At 46.7% G+C, this 15,105-nt stretch overlaps 4 protein-coding genes across 6 annotated transcripts; 1 reads left to right on the top strand and 3 right to left on the bottom strand.

The window, feature by feature from the left end:
* Positions 1 to 41: 41 nt before the first annotated feature.
* On the bottom strand, positions 42 to 5,960 carry BDCG_04861. Of its 2 annotated transcripts, XM_045420508.1 has the most exons (4): positions 5,753 to 5,960; positions 4,665 to 5,516; positions 3,318 to 4,564; positions 198 to 3,173 (listed from the first exon to the last, which is right to left on the bottom strand). In XM_045420508.1, exons 3-4 carry the CDS (start codon positions 3,942 to 3,944, stop codon positions 1,020 to 1,022), a joined length of 2,781 nt encoding a protein of 926 aa, XP_045281035.1. In that variant the 5' UTR covers positions 3,945 to 4,564; positions 4,665 to 5,516; positions 5,753 to 5,960; the 3' UTR covers positions 198 to 1,019. The 2 variants fall into 2 exon arrangements, with proteins under 2 accessions (XP_045276602.1, XP_045281035.1); XM_045420507.1 differs by having other exon boundaries at positions 42 to 3,173; positions 3,318 to 4,555; positions 4,665 to 5,952.
* Positions 5,961 to 6,834: 874 nt separating this feature from the next.
* Positions 6,835 to 10,171, bottom strand: BDCG_04860. 2 transcript variants are annotated; one of them, XM_045420506.1, is made up of 2 exons: positions 8,464 to 10,146; positions 6,835 to 8,376 (listed from the first exon to the last, which is right to left on the bottom strand). In XM_045420506.1, exons 1-2 carry the CDS (start codon positions 9,427 to 9,429, stop codon positions 8,359 to 8,361), a joined length of 984 nt encoding a protein of 327 aa, XP_045281034.1. In that variant the 5' UTR covers positions 9,430 to 10,146; the 3' UTR covers positions 6,835 to 8,358. The 2 variants fall into 2 exon arrangements, with proteins under 2 accessions (XP_045281034.1, XP_045281033.1); XM_045420505.1 differs by having other exon boundaries at positions 6,836 to 8,376; positions 8,461 to 10,171.
* Positions 10,172 to 10,463: 292 nt separating this feature from the next.
* BDCG_04859 (aminotransferase) lies at positions 10,464 to 12,165 on the top strand (the record flags this gene model as incomplete). Its single annotated transcript, XM_045420504.1, has 3 exons — positions 10,464 to 10,967; positions 11,082 to 11,479; positions 11,595 to 12,165. 3 exons carry the CDS (start codon positions 10,464 to 10,466, stop codon positions 12,163 to 12,165), a joined length of 1,473 nt encoding a protein of 490 aa, XP_045276601.1.
* A 790-nt stretch (positions 12,166 to 12,955) lies between these two features.
* BDCG_04858 (phthalate transporter) lies at positions 12,956 to 15,083 on the bottom strand (the record flags this gene model as incomplete). Its single annotated transcript, XM_045420503.1, has 10 exons — positions 12,956 to 13,079; positions 13,162 to 13,233; positions 13,311 to 13,384; positions 13,473 to 13,756; positions 13,826 to 13,857; positions 13,982 to 14,205; positions 14,261 to 14,282; positions 14,344 to 14,467; positions 14,528 to 14,562; positions 14,614 to 15,083. The coding sequence occupies 10 exons, from the start codon at positions 15,081 to 15,083 to the stop codon at positions 12,956 to 12,958; spliced, it is 1,461 nt and encodes a 486-aa protein (XP_045276600.1).
* Between the last annotated feature and the right edge of the window lie 22 nt (positions 15,084 to 15,105).

Here is a 15,105-nt window from a genome sequence, read left to right as displayed (position 1 = left end):
CGAGAAAATGAGCCTGTTATGCTCAAAATACGTCATAAAGTGCAACAAGCGAAGCAAAACATTTTAAATCCTTGGAATTCATTCCTTGGCGCAATTGTTCCTGTATGGAAATTTTCTGGTAGGAAGAAACCGCGGTTGAGTGTTTTCGGTAAACTGTATAAAGTTTCAGGGGCACCCCATCCCAGCGAAACATTGGTAAGAAAAACAAAAGAAAGAATGGGGAAGAATATAGGAAAGTTAAAAATTAGGATTACTGGCAACTATTAACTAACTTAAAAAGTTGAGTTTATATAAGGAACTCCTTCCCCCCCCCAAAAAAAAAGAAAGAGAACAAAAGAAAGAACAAGGGAACAAACTTTGAAAACATAGAGAAGAAACAATGATGAAAAAAAAAAAAAAAAAAAAAAAAAAATCAGCGCCGGCTTGTATGCGATTTGTGATGTATGAGTGAAATTGGGGAAATCAAAACAAACGCCAGAATGGTGAGTGGACAATGCGAGAGCAGAAAAACAGGGATAGGGAAAGAAGAAAACAAGAGGTTTCGCAAAAAGCAAGGGAATGAATATGAGGGGGAAAAAAGAAAAGAAAAACAAGAAACTGAAAAACCAAGCTTATGCAGAGTAGCGGTCTATTAAAGCGATCTTTAATTCTTCCTTTCCGTTCACCAAAAATCAAAATAAGCATATTGGCATAGTTGCGTTCAACCAACTTCTATGGGAATGAGAAAGAGAGAAATTTCGAGACGATGAACGCAAAAAATGAAAAGTAAAAGGGAGAGAATGCGCACAAGAAAATCCCAATGTGGAAAGTGAAAAAGAAAGGAAAGGAAAAATGACACCGCCAATCCGCTTCTAGATGTAAATAATACAGATGCGACCGAATGTCCAGCCAGCGCGCAATTAATCCAAAATATTGAAATCGCAAAAGTGAAACAAAAACCATAGAGGAAGCCAACCAAAAAAAAAAAAAAAAAAAAAAATTAAAGCACAAAAAAGAGAGTTGATTAAAAAGGGGATAATTCACTTCTTGGACTTGTGCGAATTTTTATTAGGAATGCTCTTAAGAATATCATCAAAACTCATCGTGGGATTATGGCTCTTTGGTCGCGAGGGGGTTTCAAACGGCACCACACTCGGGGGAAGCGGTAGTGCTTCCAAGCCCATGTAGAGGGAGGCGCGATTACCGCCTTTCAGACCTGGATGGAGGCCCGGCGAATGCTCCCTGGGTATTGGGATGCTAACAAGTGGCGGTGTTTGGCTACCAGGCGTTAAGAGCGGGGTGGGCTGTCTGTCTGACGAGGATCCTGTTACCGAAAGCGGAGGCGGCGGTGGTACGCTTCCCCCCGTGGACGAAGGCGGATACTGGCTCTGGAGTTGCTTCTCTGCTCCATCGCCATCAAGCATCACTGGAGACAACATCTGTTGTTGATTCGCCCACTTCATCGCTACTTCCCAGCAGTGACTGCGGCGATAGGCGCTGTCGGGGGCATTGGCGACTGAGTCATTAGGTAGACTCACTACGGCGGAGCCGTCGGCTACGCCGAACCAAGTTCGTCCGGATTTTAAATCATCACGGCACCATGGCATTCCGCCCCACGGGGCTATGGACAGGAAGTACTCCACCCCTTGCGAAAAGCGAACATCGGGCGCGTCGATAACGACCCTGGGCAATGATTGCAGGACGGAGTACATGAACAACCATTGGCCGCAGCGGTAGTCTGAGAGGTCGTCGCAGGTCCTCTCTTTATCTTTCGCTTGCTCACGTTCGAAGTGCATGAAGTTCGCGAGGAAATCTGTTGGTTTGATGCTGGCGTGGTTGTATGAGCCGAATAGGATTTCGCTGGCTTCACCGGGTGCGAGTCTTTTAGCCCGTTCCTTGCTTGCCCTTCCGGGATCCATTTTTTTGCGGATAGACATTATACTTGGCAAAATGGGTAGGTCAAAAGGAACCGGGGGTTGCACAGGTGGGGTGCTCCGGTCATATTCGCTCATCACCTGCCGAAGAGCACGGGTGGTTATATCCTGAGAACCTATAGAATCGGATTCATTCATCATCGTCATATCGGCTGTTCGAGTAGTCAAGGAAGTTCTATCGACAAGCATGTCGTAGAGATCCGAAAAGTCTTGGTAGAGCTCCATCAGAACTAGGCGACTCAAGCCGCTTTTGTCAGATTGGTTCTTTTCGGAACCTGGTTTTGGCGGCCAAGAGCCAAAACGCTTAGCATAGTAGGATTTGACATCTTTCCTGAATGCTAAGAAGGCACTCTTCCAGTTCTTGAACCGTACCTGTTTGGCTTCGTTTAGAGTGGTCGAGTTAGCGATACCAGCGAAGAGGGATGGGAAGTCAAAGTCGTCTAGCTTATCATGAATTATTTTGAGTTCTTTTTGTAGAGCACTAGAACCTTTTTCGATATTCTCCCGCGAGAGGTCCGAAATAAGGAGATACTTGGGGTGTTTAAAGTCTTCGTCCTTCAGTCTGCCAACACCATGAATGAATCCTTCCCGATATAACGGAAAGAACTTCATCCGCTCTCCTAGGATGATCGCTTCAAGAATTTTCTCGCGGCTCTTTCGCACGTCATAAATTCTCAGTTCGTCGCAGTACGCCGCAAAACTAGAGGTCGCAGTCTCTCCTAACCCTGAGCCGTCCAGATTGGCAAATTCGAATTTGGAAAGGAGGTCTGAAACTCCCATAAAAATATCAAAGACTTTGGGTCTTTTCGGGGTGGCAATTAAACATTGGCCAATTAAAAATGCAAATAGATTTCGAAACAGTATGAGCATGTGGACATCTGCGTCTATTAAGGTGCAGTTCTGGTTGGAAAGGTCACTTTCTAGGGGTACAGGGACATAAAGATGCAGCTGTTGAGGAGGCTCGTCAATCGAGTAGTCCCTAGATGCTCTGCTGGCCGAACTGCTCCGGTCATCCTCAAGAGATCCTATTTGGTTGTGTGCTGGTGGAGAACCTGTAGGGGGGAAGTTGAGCTGCGGCAACTCTTCTGGAATAGTGCGTCGCTTGAATTTAGGGGTTGGGTCGGAGCCTCGAGCCAGGAAGGTGAGAGTTGGAGAGGAGACGAAGATAGAAGAGTCGACCTTGAAAGAAGGTCCTCTGTTTGTATTTTGTGGGAATAAATATACAAATGTATCGGCGTGGTCATCCCATAGTTCATCAACCTACGTGGGAATAAGAGTTTAAAAAGTTAGGATAGCCACGGGCCGCAACCAGGAAAGTAAAAAAAAAAAAAAAAAAAAAAGAAAAAGAAAACCCATTTTCTCTCTCCCTTTAAATTCTCAACAGAGGAATATACAAAAACTAACCTTCTCCCCGCTCAAGAGCGGATTTAAATTATACTCAATACCCCGTCCAGCAATCCATGCCCGCATAGGCCGCTCGGGTCGTTTCAAGTCAACAGATGATACGCGGCTTTTCCCAGGCAGCCAACTCCGAGTCTTTGAGGACCTGGAATCTGTGCTGACTGCGGTCAAGAGCCCCGATCTCGAGGCAGGCCGTGAAAGCCCGCCCGCCATATTTGAAAGCCCACCACCACTCCAGCTCTGGCGTCGCTCAGCAGTTGAGTCAGGCAGATCAGGATTTACAGTATTTAGAGGCGGCCGAGGGGCCCGGTTGCCATTGTCGTCATGCGCTGAGGTTAGGGTGGGGAGCGGGGCGGACACGTTCCTATTATTCGAGGGGAGAAAGCCTAGAGAATTTGTCGAAATATGCTGTGCAGAGGCAGCATGACGAAGACCCAGGGGAGAAGAGGCACGATTCTGCTGTGGCTGTAGTTGGGCGCGTTGGCCTTGAGCGGTTCCGTACTGAGGAGGAGGGGTTTTAATAAGGGTGGCATGGCGGGAAGCCTTCCCGTCGTCATCTTGTTTATCCTTAGAGCCAAGCGAGAATAGAGAGGAAAGTCGCCTGGCAGATTTCCCGGGTATAGATAGCATTGTTTGTTTGATTATGGATTATAAAGAATGATTGGGCAGCAGGTAGGACTGTGAAAGGGAGGGCGTGAAGACGGTGGCACATTCATTGAGAAAAAAGGCACACAAGGCAGCAGACTGGTCACTGAAACATCCGAACTGATTAGCAGAGGCGAAAATAAAATAGAAAAGAAGTTTCAGAATCTCAGAATCATAAAATATAAAGGAAGGCTAGGGACAAAGCAAGGGATTCGGATCTCCCTGTCTGGGCTGGGTCTGTGAGGACGGAAGAAGATGGAGAAGAAGACGATGTAGTAGTAGTAGTTGTAGTAGTTAGTTGTAGTAGTAGTAGTAGTTGTAGTTGTAGTTGTATAGAATAAAAACTAAGTTCATTCATTAATTGGAACAACAACAACAACAACAACAGAAACAGAAACAACAAATAATATTAATAACAACTTATAATAGAGGGGATTTTGCAAGAGCTGCGCATGTTTAATTCTTGGCGCACATAAAAACCTAACAAGGTTGGGCGTTGATAAACCACCATGTATTGTTGTATTAGATCTTGATAGACTGGGTGTGGGGATGGGATGGATGGGTAGGGTAGGGTAGTGTGATATTTTAATAATCTGCTAGATATTCTTGACAGTTATTAGTTTAATAATATTAAAATAATGAATGAGAATGACAATTCATTCATGGCCTTGATGAGAACCACAAGGAGATGCTGCTGCTACTAACCTTCTTGCCCGCATGAATGGATACCTAACTACGGAGTACGCCTGTATGGTATGCCCCAACTCACATTCTTCCCAGTTTCTTGCGGCCGAACGAAGATTACAGGGCGCATAACTCTACTCCGTACGGAGTATATAAAGAAGCCAGCATAAGCATGGGAGTGGCGGACGCCAGCAAATTCAAAAAGACGGGACTTCATTTTTGCAACTTGCTAACCAAGACACAAGGTCCGGTCCTGGTCCTGGTACGTACTTTTGGACTGGACAACAAACCGCGTCCACAAATCGAGATCCGTGGACTTTCTTTAGTTGCATTCATTCTTATTTTGGGTCTCTTGGTTTTGCTCCACTTCGCTGGCCTCGCCTCAGACACTCACACTGCCTGCGTTGGGTTTCTATCTCGTATTCAGTCCTCTTCCTCTTTCTCTTCCTGTTATCATCTTTCTTCTTCTTCTTCTTCTTCTTCTTCTTCTTCTTCTTCTTCTTTCTTTGATACCTTGCCGCAGCAAAATATGACCAAGTTAACTGACTAGAGAATAGGCTACTCTGATGCCTCTCGCGCTGAGGTGACCCTGCTCCAGAACATACACAGTACCTACCGGTTGCACTGTCTGTCTAGCCGGGCCATTTGGATAGGTTGGTCGATAACCAACAAATATTCACGCTTTTATTGATCCGGCTTAACCTAAAATTTAAGAAAAAAAAAATGGGAGAAAAATGGGCAGAAATAATCTCAAAACAAGCGATTAGTAGGAGACCACCCCCCTCCCTCTTCTTTCACTAAGTCGACTTTTTCTCAGGCAACAAATTGAGCATCAGGCCTGAAATCTTGCATTCAAAGTTACTTCCTAAGGGTCTATGCATGATATCGTCAGCGTGCGAACAAATGGGGTAATAATTCGCCCAACGTCATTAGCGGATTCTTGGCCGTTTTTCAACAACCACCCACTGGATACCTGTGTATGGATTTTGGGACCCGTGTGGTTGAAGGTGATCCACATAGTGGCTCAGCAGCCGACCAGCGACGGCTGCCCGCTAACTGGCGAATTGACGCCTTGACGCCTGTTCTAACAAGGTAACACCACCACCAACCTGAAATTTCGAACTTTTAATAAGGCGGCGGTATTTGTTAGCCTCCCTCCGGTGGGCCGAACACCTTATTGTCTCCTCGAATCGCCCCATTTTTGGAGTGAGAACTGTCCGACCTGGGTGGTCCAAGAAAGATGTTGTGAGATGCTACTGCTGCAAAAAGCCCTTGAACAACTGGGAATATGGCACAAAGTAGATAAAGCAATTGTTTGTCTTTCTCCTGGTTCTGGATGAGTACAAGAACAATCTGGAAAAAATAGCAGCTTCTTCTAAAACCCGCTACCAGCGCCATAGCGCCATAGCGCCACTGGCTGCAACTTAACTAACTAGCCCAAGCTGGGCAATCCGATTGTGGCTGGTTTGTTTGTTCGTGAAGACCGCCACACGTTCATGTTGAAACACGCCGCCTTAAAAATAATTTATAATAATCCCGGATGATGCCCTTTTGCCCCTGGACAAAGACTGGGTGGTCAGTGTCAGATTTTAGCCTCACTCTGCCGATAAAAATAAGCACCTTATCTGCATTACTCTCTACCCAGTGACATTGGCCAAGCCTGTCAAAACAAGGGCTAGAGAGAGAAAAATAGGAATGCAAAAGAGCATTTCTCCAGAACGCAATTCTCGTTATGCTAAACTCTACCGGAACGCTCGAGCGCATCATCCACTGGCGAGATCCAGTCTGTAGTTTCCTGGGACGCCGCCAGGTGGAAGCTTCCGAGAAAATTACGCATGACAGCTGTGGTGTCCACTATGATTCGCAAGCTCGGCACCTTTCGTCCATCAGCCCCCTTCGCGGGGCTTAGTTAACTATTGGGAGCTACGCCAAAAACCATCGATTTTGGAAATCCCAAACCCGAACAACTCCTCCATTAGTTACACATTTATGTACTGTACGGGAGCGAGGGAATACGAGGGCTGCGGTTTTGCCTATCATTGATATCACCGTTATTCTTCTTCCAGTATTCCTCGGACTCTTTGTCCGGCAAACTAACGTTGAAGAGGAACTGAGGCAGAGGCCGCATTCCTTGCTTCACTTTTTCTCCCCTTTATTTTCGGAGAGATATTTTTTCAAACCCTGTATTATCCCTGGCAAGGCCGCTTTTTCTCGAGTGCCTCCAATCCAGCCTATCTCATTTACCAGCCTTTGTTTTGCTTTTCTTTTTATGTACTCCGTACTGAGGGTGCCGTGCAGTACAGTAGTGATGTCGTTTTCCCCCTTATATCTTTATTTTCTCTATTTTTTTACGTCCAAACAGCTGCTTCCACCCCAGCTCTGCTATACGTATGTAGCTGCCAAGGGGCGGTGTTTAACTTTCGAGGTCCAATGGACACGCCCGCGTTTCCGAACAGGAGCTCTTTTGTCTCGGCTTTACTCTGGGAGCACATCTAGCGATGTGCTTCGACACGACACTATGGTCCAGCAGCGAATCCGGGAACTGACGGACCGCATAATTCTTTATTATTATTAGTTACAGGAGTTTCGCCATGCGTGGCCGCAACAGCAGGGCAAATTCCAAATCCAAAACGAGCCGGCTCGGGTGGCGGCTCAACCGGCTATTTCTGGCTTCGATAACGTCCCTCCCTGCCCCTTGCGCCTCTACAGGGTCCATTCAACCTCCCTTGCCGCGCTAAACAACGATGAGAAAAAGAAAAGAGGACAGTGGCAAGAGAAAAAATTGCAATATGAAAATTAATGAAGAATACTGAGATGTCCCGAACAGAATCGAGACTGACAGAACATCATCATACTGTGAAGACAAGACTACTAGTACACTCATAAGAAATGATATGTTTAATTAAACAAAAACTGCTGTTGAACGATTTGTTGATTCCTTTAACTTTAAAAATTGAAAGTGAAAAAAATGACGAAAAATGAAGAAAGGGAGGCTAATTGTCGCTGACATGCGGCCCCGCAATCATCAAGTGTTGCTATAAATAAACACAGAGATATGGAAAAGAGCAAGGTATTTGATATGTATATTAGGAATTCAATAGCTTCAATCACAAGTGAGTTCACGGATAGATGTTCAGCCCCCTCATGCGATTATATATATATATAGAAGTTGTTGCCAGTTTGTTTCAGAATTCCCTGCTGAGCTGTGCCGATTTAAAAATGAAGAAATGAGGGTTGCAAATGGTGAAATGACGTAGTTGTGTGTACGGATTAATGTACATGTACTTTGTACCGTAGATAAGAAATACGCATGAGCGGCAAGACCACGGAATATCAAAGGTTAAAGAATTTTATATACCATGAACTCCGATAACTTAAAAGAATAATAAACAAAATTATTGCCCACCAAGTTTCTTTCAGGTCGGTCCTCGTCGACAGGGGATCTCGCTAGGACGGATTACAAAACAGCCAGAGGGCTAGCTGATATCCACAGTAATAAATCTGTCCCGCCAGCGGGGGTAATTTGGATGCTACATGTCTGGTAGTCTATACGGATTGATGTCCTTCTGTCGCTCATAATTGGATATTTTGCAAGCCTGGTGACACAGTCGCCGCTCATCAGCCAACACTTTAGCCGTATCCTCGCGATAGAGTTGTTCTGTTTGATTGAATGCTCTCTCAGATCGCTGATTGGCGGCTCTCTAAACTTCTTCAGCTAAAATTTTCGTAGAATCTAGCGAGAACCATGTCAGTATGGGTTTCCTAACGACGTTATTGAAAATATTAAGCGCTACCAGCAATTTCAGTGGTCACTTACAACCTTTGCGTGCACCTCCTTCGAAGAATTGCCTTTGGGTACATACCCCAGCAAGTCTTTGGCATACGCTGCGGCCGCGAGGGCTGCATATCCTTGCCATTGCTTGTTCTTGTGCGAATCCGAATAGTCGCAGATACCGCGGATAACGAGGCAATGAAAGTCGGCCACCATACCCGCTGCCTCCATATCAACACACAGAGCCCCAGTTTCCAACTGAAAATCTTCTCTTTTCCGTCCATCCTTTATAACGGCATTCCCAGAGGCGATAATACCGTAGTGCGTCCGTGGATCATTGCATTCGCGTTCATGTCTAGACACCTCCCACTTTTTCGGACATCCCTCACAGCCAGCCGCGCCAGCAGGGTGTTCACGCTCGATTCTGAATAACCGATCGTCTTGCACGCTAGGTCGATTGAAATTCTTCCTAGTCAGGGCATTTCTGCCGACTGCATCTTTCATGTATTGCGGATAGCGAGGATCCTCTATGAACTCAGCGGCCCTCATAACGTTGGCTGCTGCCAACAATAAACTTGGAGGGTTATTCAAGGAAGCAGTCCGATAAAGCTCACTACCATCGACGCACTTTCCCAAGTCATATTGAAGTAACCCTCCACATTTATCAAACGGGTAACTAATGACAACATCACCAAGGCGTATGTCGTGTACGGCAGACGGAAGACCACTTCCAATCCCAACCTTGAGGCCGATCCGCAAGGATTGAGGGAACGTGCGAACCATATTATTAACGACTATGGCAGCTGAGGCAGGTCCATTTGGTCTTGTAGATGGGCAGGCAATCACAATGTTGTGTTTGCCCATTCGGCCAAGTTTGTAGATATTTTTATCTGCTGGATCTTGCTGATCGAGAACTCCAAATTCTTCATCGAGCATTGCGCTAGCGGCGGCAGCCTCGATTGGAAGGCCACAGATCCAACCGATATGAAATTCGCCGAGTGGAGGACAACTCATTATGTTTGTTTCTGCGTAGTTCCGCGGGAAAGATATTGTTCGAAAGCCGCTGGGACGTGGAAGTCAATCCTTAAAGGCAACGCGGGATATATTCTGGAAGGGTTTGCCAATTCTAGATGGCTTCTCGATAGGGGACAAACTAAGATAGTGAAGTTGCAGAATAGTGATTATGTTGTAGAGTCATTGTTCGCAACGTGGGTGCCCCATCGATGTTTATATATTCTCGACATACACACGGTACGTTCAGGGGCTCCCGCCCAGAGACCTTTGAACAGCTTGAATTCTGCCAGCGGGCGGTTATAGAGAATTCATGTTGGAAACATTGGACTGTTGCTTGAGACAGGCCAATGGCACCTGCAGGAAACTCACCAGCTCGCCCCTGGAAAAATGATTGTCAATCAGGAACATATTTATTTAATCCTTGACCTTGCAATAGATCCATCCAGCCTTACACAGTTCACAGTTCTAAGCGCCAGGATCCCTGGTGAACGGGCCCATGTCTGACACCAATACAGCTCCTTATCCCCAGGGCCAGCCTAACCGTCTTACATAGCCCTTGGTTCTAAGCGCCCGGATCCGTGGATGGTGAACGAGCCCATATCCGGTGTCAATACAGCTTCTTGTTCTCAGGGCCAACGAATCTCAAATATCGAGTAGAACCTGTAACAGGGGAACAACGAATGGGAGCAGCAGGTCCCATAAACTGCGAAAGAATTGATATTTGGCTCAGGATGAAGGTTTGTCCAAAGTAGCAGACGACTGTTGAGACTACAGTTGTGCTAAACCTGGAGCCGCGCGCTAATCTAAAACAGACTAGCGGCGTACTTGCCCTAATTGACCTCCCTCCCGCTGAGCTGCAAAGTAGTTATGCGTTTTGGTATTTATTTATATACGGAACAGTAAATTTATTACATGGATAATTATAGACATTGATAAGGCATCATCAATTGCTTTAGATTACGCAGCCTCATCCCAAAACCAGACTCCATTCCCTTCCCTGAAAGACGAAAGTAACAAAAGAAAAACGGAAAGGGATGCCGATAAACTTATTTCGAGGATGGCCGAACCCCTCCCTCCATCCTATTCCCGCTCTTACCGCCGCCACATCAGCGGTTCTGTCCAGCCCTCTCCTCTCGACTCCGGCTCTCAACTACGGTCCAGATGAAGGAGACCCCGGCCTCCGCGACGAGATAGCCCGCTGGCTGTCTAACTTCTACTCCCCTCCATCCCCCGTAGCTCCTTCTCGCATCTGCATCACCGGCGGGGCCAGCCAAAACCTCGCTTGTCTACTGCAGGTGTTCTCTGACCCGTTGTACACGAAGAACGTATGGATGGTTGCGCCGACGTATTATTTGGCGTGTCGGATTTTTGATGATGCGGGTTTTGCGGGGAAGCTCAGGGGGGTGAGGGAAGATGAGGAAGGGTTGGATATTGGTGGTCTAGAAAGGGGTTTGGAGGCGAGTGAGGAGCGAGCAAGGGCAGAACTGAAGCGGGAGGGCGATCGGAATCGAAATTCGGGAGCAGAAGATTTTGAACTGGTATGCTGTACCCAGGGCTGGTAAGATGGGCTGTTCCCTCTCCCCTGCGTTGCAGTCATTTGCATCCATGACCGTCGGTTGCTCATTCTATATTCTCCCCTACGAGAATTACAGAGACGGGCCTTCAAGCCTTCCCGCCCGTGGCGGAAGCTATATAAGCACATTATATACACAACCCCGACCTTCTCCAACCCTTCCACAAGAATAATGAGCCTCCGACGTCGGGAAGAACTTGTCCGGCTTGCGAGGAAATACGACGCCCTGATCATCTCCGATGATGTATATGATCACCTCCAATGGCCCGCCTCTCCCTCTACATGCCCTATCCCAGAGTATCCAGGTGAAGCCACTGTCCCTCGCATCGTGGATGTCGACCGATTTCTCGATGGAGGGCCATTAGGAGAGTTCGGAAATGCTGTTAGCAACGGTAGCTTTAGCAAACTTATCGGTGCTGGGTGTCGCGTTGGCTGGGCGGAGGGGACTGAGAAATTTGTCCATGGCTTGTCACAGGCGTATGCACTATCCTTCTACAGTTAATATTAAAGAATTGGCTTTATAAAGACAAGGAATTTATGACTTGGAGACAAGCCTAGCTAACAATGACATATGCATTTATATACGGCACAGCGGGTCCTCGCGTTCAGGCGGCTGCCCCTCCCAGTTCACATCGACATTTGTCCGCGAGCTACTAGCTTCAAACTCACTGCAGACTCATATCAGAACCGTCCTGCAACCTGCGTACTCAAAGCGCTTCCACTCCCTCACCGCAGCCGTGCGAAAACATCTTTTCCCGCTTGGTGTGTCGTTGCCAAACGACCCTGCAAGTATCAGTTCCACGGAGACCGACCCGAATGCCAACACCATCAGCACTTGTAGTACCGGCAGTCAAAGTGGTATTGCCGGTGGGTACTTCCTCTGGCTCCGCCTCCCGCCAGGCCTGAGAGCTAGCAATTTAGCGAAGAAGGCGCAGGAGGAGGAGGATTTAATGATTGCGGGTGGAAATTTGTTTAAAGTAGTTCGGGAAGATTATGGCCATGGGAATGATGATTGCGTAGAGAAGAATCCAGAGGACTTTGAGGGGTTTGTCAGGTTGTGTTTTGCGTGGGAGGAGGATGGGAAGTTTGACGAAGGGGTTCAGAGACTTGCAAGGTTGATAAGGAGGGAAATGCGTGAAATTGAAAGAGAACCAATAATTTAACTGTATGGTTTACCTTGTTATTCGGCAGGCGTTGAACTGCGGCCTTTCCCTTCTTCACCCTGGTTTCGCCCTCTTATTATGGCTTGTTCATTCTCGGTTTACTCCACCCCAATGGCCCCTTACAATTTCATGTAAATAGCCTGGATCTTATCCCCACGACAGTCATGTAGATACCGGATCTAAGATCCTTACACCTGTTTTGCTCAATGATCTCATCCCATTTTAAAATCCACCTTGGTATGTCTGCTAAATACCAGTAGATCGCACTTCTCGAAGCATAACCCTTTTCCACCAGGTATCTATCTACCTACCTTTACCTTGTCTTTTACGTTTCATTTCTTCTATTGCTTTTTGCTTAGACACTTCTCCCACTTGTCTCTTGGCATGATTATGAATGGTAATAATCAAGCAGGAGTGATTCATGATTTGTGGTCGTCATATTGAAAGGTGGGTTCATCCTGAGAACCCAACTAAATAAGAATACTTCTCCTACGGAGCTAACTGGTAGTTAAATCGTATGTACCCAGCCGGCTCCAGTACCGCTCCCTACGAGTACAGAGCCCCTGGCCCCTGAATATCATGTGGTCACTGACACAATCCCGGAGACCAATCAGAAGCATATATATACCGCCTATTATATGCCGTTGGGTTTTCAACAAGCGTGGAAGGAATAAAGCCTCCTTCAAAAAATAGAGCAAAATACAAGCCCAATAGAAACGCAAAAGAACCCACTCTTATTAATCCCATTTTCCAAACCTCATCGTGGAGCCAGATTGTGTTCAGAGCCCGATTACAGAGTGTATCTGAAGTCTGGGTCGTCGACGAGGATCTTTTCCCCTCTATCTGCTTTGGCATTTTGCCACTTGAAGTACACAGTCATGAGGCAAATTGTGATGGCGACGCAGGCGCAAGCACTAGATAAATGAAGATATATGGTTAGAGAAAAGGGGTAATCCGTGAAGCGTGCTGGGAGCAGTAAATTCCCGGGATACATACGCCATTGTAGCAATGATTCCAGGGGTGTATGATGGTTTATCCTGCGTGCGGAAAACAAGACTTCCTGCGATTCTATGTGGCGGTTGAGGGTTAGCGTTGCACGTCATGCGGGGAGTCTCCGGTGCTTTGGCAGAGGAATGAATTCGTACCCTCCAATTCCTCCAAAGCCGGTCAAGGTCGCTGAGCAGAACGCGCGCTTCCATTGTCCTCTGATATTGTTGGCCTTTTAATTAAAGAAAGAAGTTCAAAGTTAGCCACTGTAATTTGAATCAAATCAGAAACTCATCAAGCGATATGGATAATTCTTTTACCTGGTATGCCATCACAAGCGGAACATTGGCATTGGCACCTGCAACACCAATGAAAACACCAAAGTATCTCACAGAGGGGTTATAATGGAATCCCATGATCGGCAAGCCGATCAGCGAGAGCACACTATTGAATACAATGAAAGGCGCTCGGAGTCTAAGGCGGTCCGCGAACCATGCTGTTGTAAACATTAAAATTGCGGAAAATGCGTATGGTGGTGCAATCAGACATTGAGAGGCAGCCATGGAAAATCCTAGGTTATCTTTGAGGATGATCGGGAGGAAAACTAATTATTGCCATTAATTAGTTGATGAGGGCATGCGATCGTGATTTTGGCCCATGAGGGGAGACTTACACGAAAATGAATAGGTGACAGTCGTAATACAGCTAGATAATGTTGGAAAATGAGCGCAAAGGAAGGGGGCGTTCTTGTGTAGGCGAACAGTTCGGCGTCAAGGGTGAGGGAGGTTAGAGGCAGGCAAGCTGCCAGCTACATAAACCAAATACTTACAAGAACATAAAGGCGAATCCCCAAATTTCGATGTCGCCAGCGGGTTTCAAGAATTTGACCAAGTTGAACTTTTCAGGCTCAACGTCGCCCCGCTCTCTGTCCAAACGCTCGACAATGAATTGGCATTCTTCTGGCTTCAGGAAGCGGAACGACGGCTTCTTTTGTTCTGCATCTGGGAAGCGAACAATAAATAGGTACCCGACAAGGGCGATAGCGACAGTAATCTTTGCTTCGCCATTAGAACACGTTTTGTCTGGTTTCTTCGGTAATAATACTTACCACACCCTCCATGATAAAAATCCTACGTTAAATTAGCTAAAATCCAAATTGGACATACACTGTACGAATAAGAGCATACTCACCAGCGCCAGCCCCGGATTCCTTGTACACCTTCCATCTGCATGAGCCCGTATGCGAGAATTCCAGAGAGTGCACTTGCAAAACTCCCAATCAGATAGAAGACCGAATACCGCCGTGCCACCTCAACTAGAAGAAGTCAGAGAAGAAGGCCTGAAGGGGAATTGATTTGATCTCCGGATGACTTACACTTCAAATACCATGTTGATAGGAGGTAAATCGTTCTTAAATTGGAATTAGTTAGGAGCTTTAGGTAGGCCCAGAGGGTATCTTACCCTGGAAAGTATCCCGCCTCGAGAATTCCAAGTATGAGTCTCAAAGCCACCATCGTGGTCCAATTATTGGCAAACCCAAAACAGATAATCACAATCCCCCATAACAAACAGATGCCCGGCAAAAAGAGGCGGGGGCCAATTTTGCGGCACAGGACTGTCATCGGAGGCTGAAAAATGACGTATGTGATGAAGAAGGTGAGAGTGATCAAGCTGTACCGGTACCCCTGTAGCAAATCGAGATCCTTTCGCATGCCCGCGATGGCGGCGTTGGAGACGTTCTTCCGGTCCATGAGGGAGATGCCGTACATCAAACCCAGCGCTGGGATGAGTCTGAAGTCTATCCGACGCCTAATGGCAGCGGCTTCTTTGGCTGAGAACATTCCGGCAGACTCTTCCTCTCCCCTGGATTTATCCTCGATCTGATCCGGAGGCAACTTCTCGTCAGAGGACGACATCGTGGTCTTGGCCATGGTTCCAGTTCAGATCCTCCTG

This window comes from Blastomyces dermatitidis, assembly GCF_000003525.1.
Source record: "Blastomyces dermatitidis ER-3 genomic scaffold supercont1.5, whole genome shotgun sequence".
Classification (NCBI taxonomy): domain Eukaryota; kingdom Fungi; phylum Ascomycota; class Eurotiomycetes; order Onygenales; family Ajellomycetaceae; genus Blastomyces; species Blastomyces dermatitidis.
The sequence above is the reverse complement of the archived record's forward strand: the minus strand, read 5'-3'. Positions and strand labels throughout refer to the sequence as shown.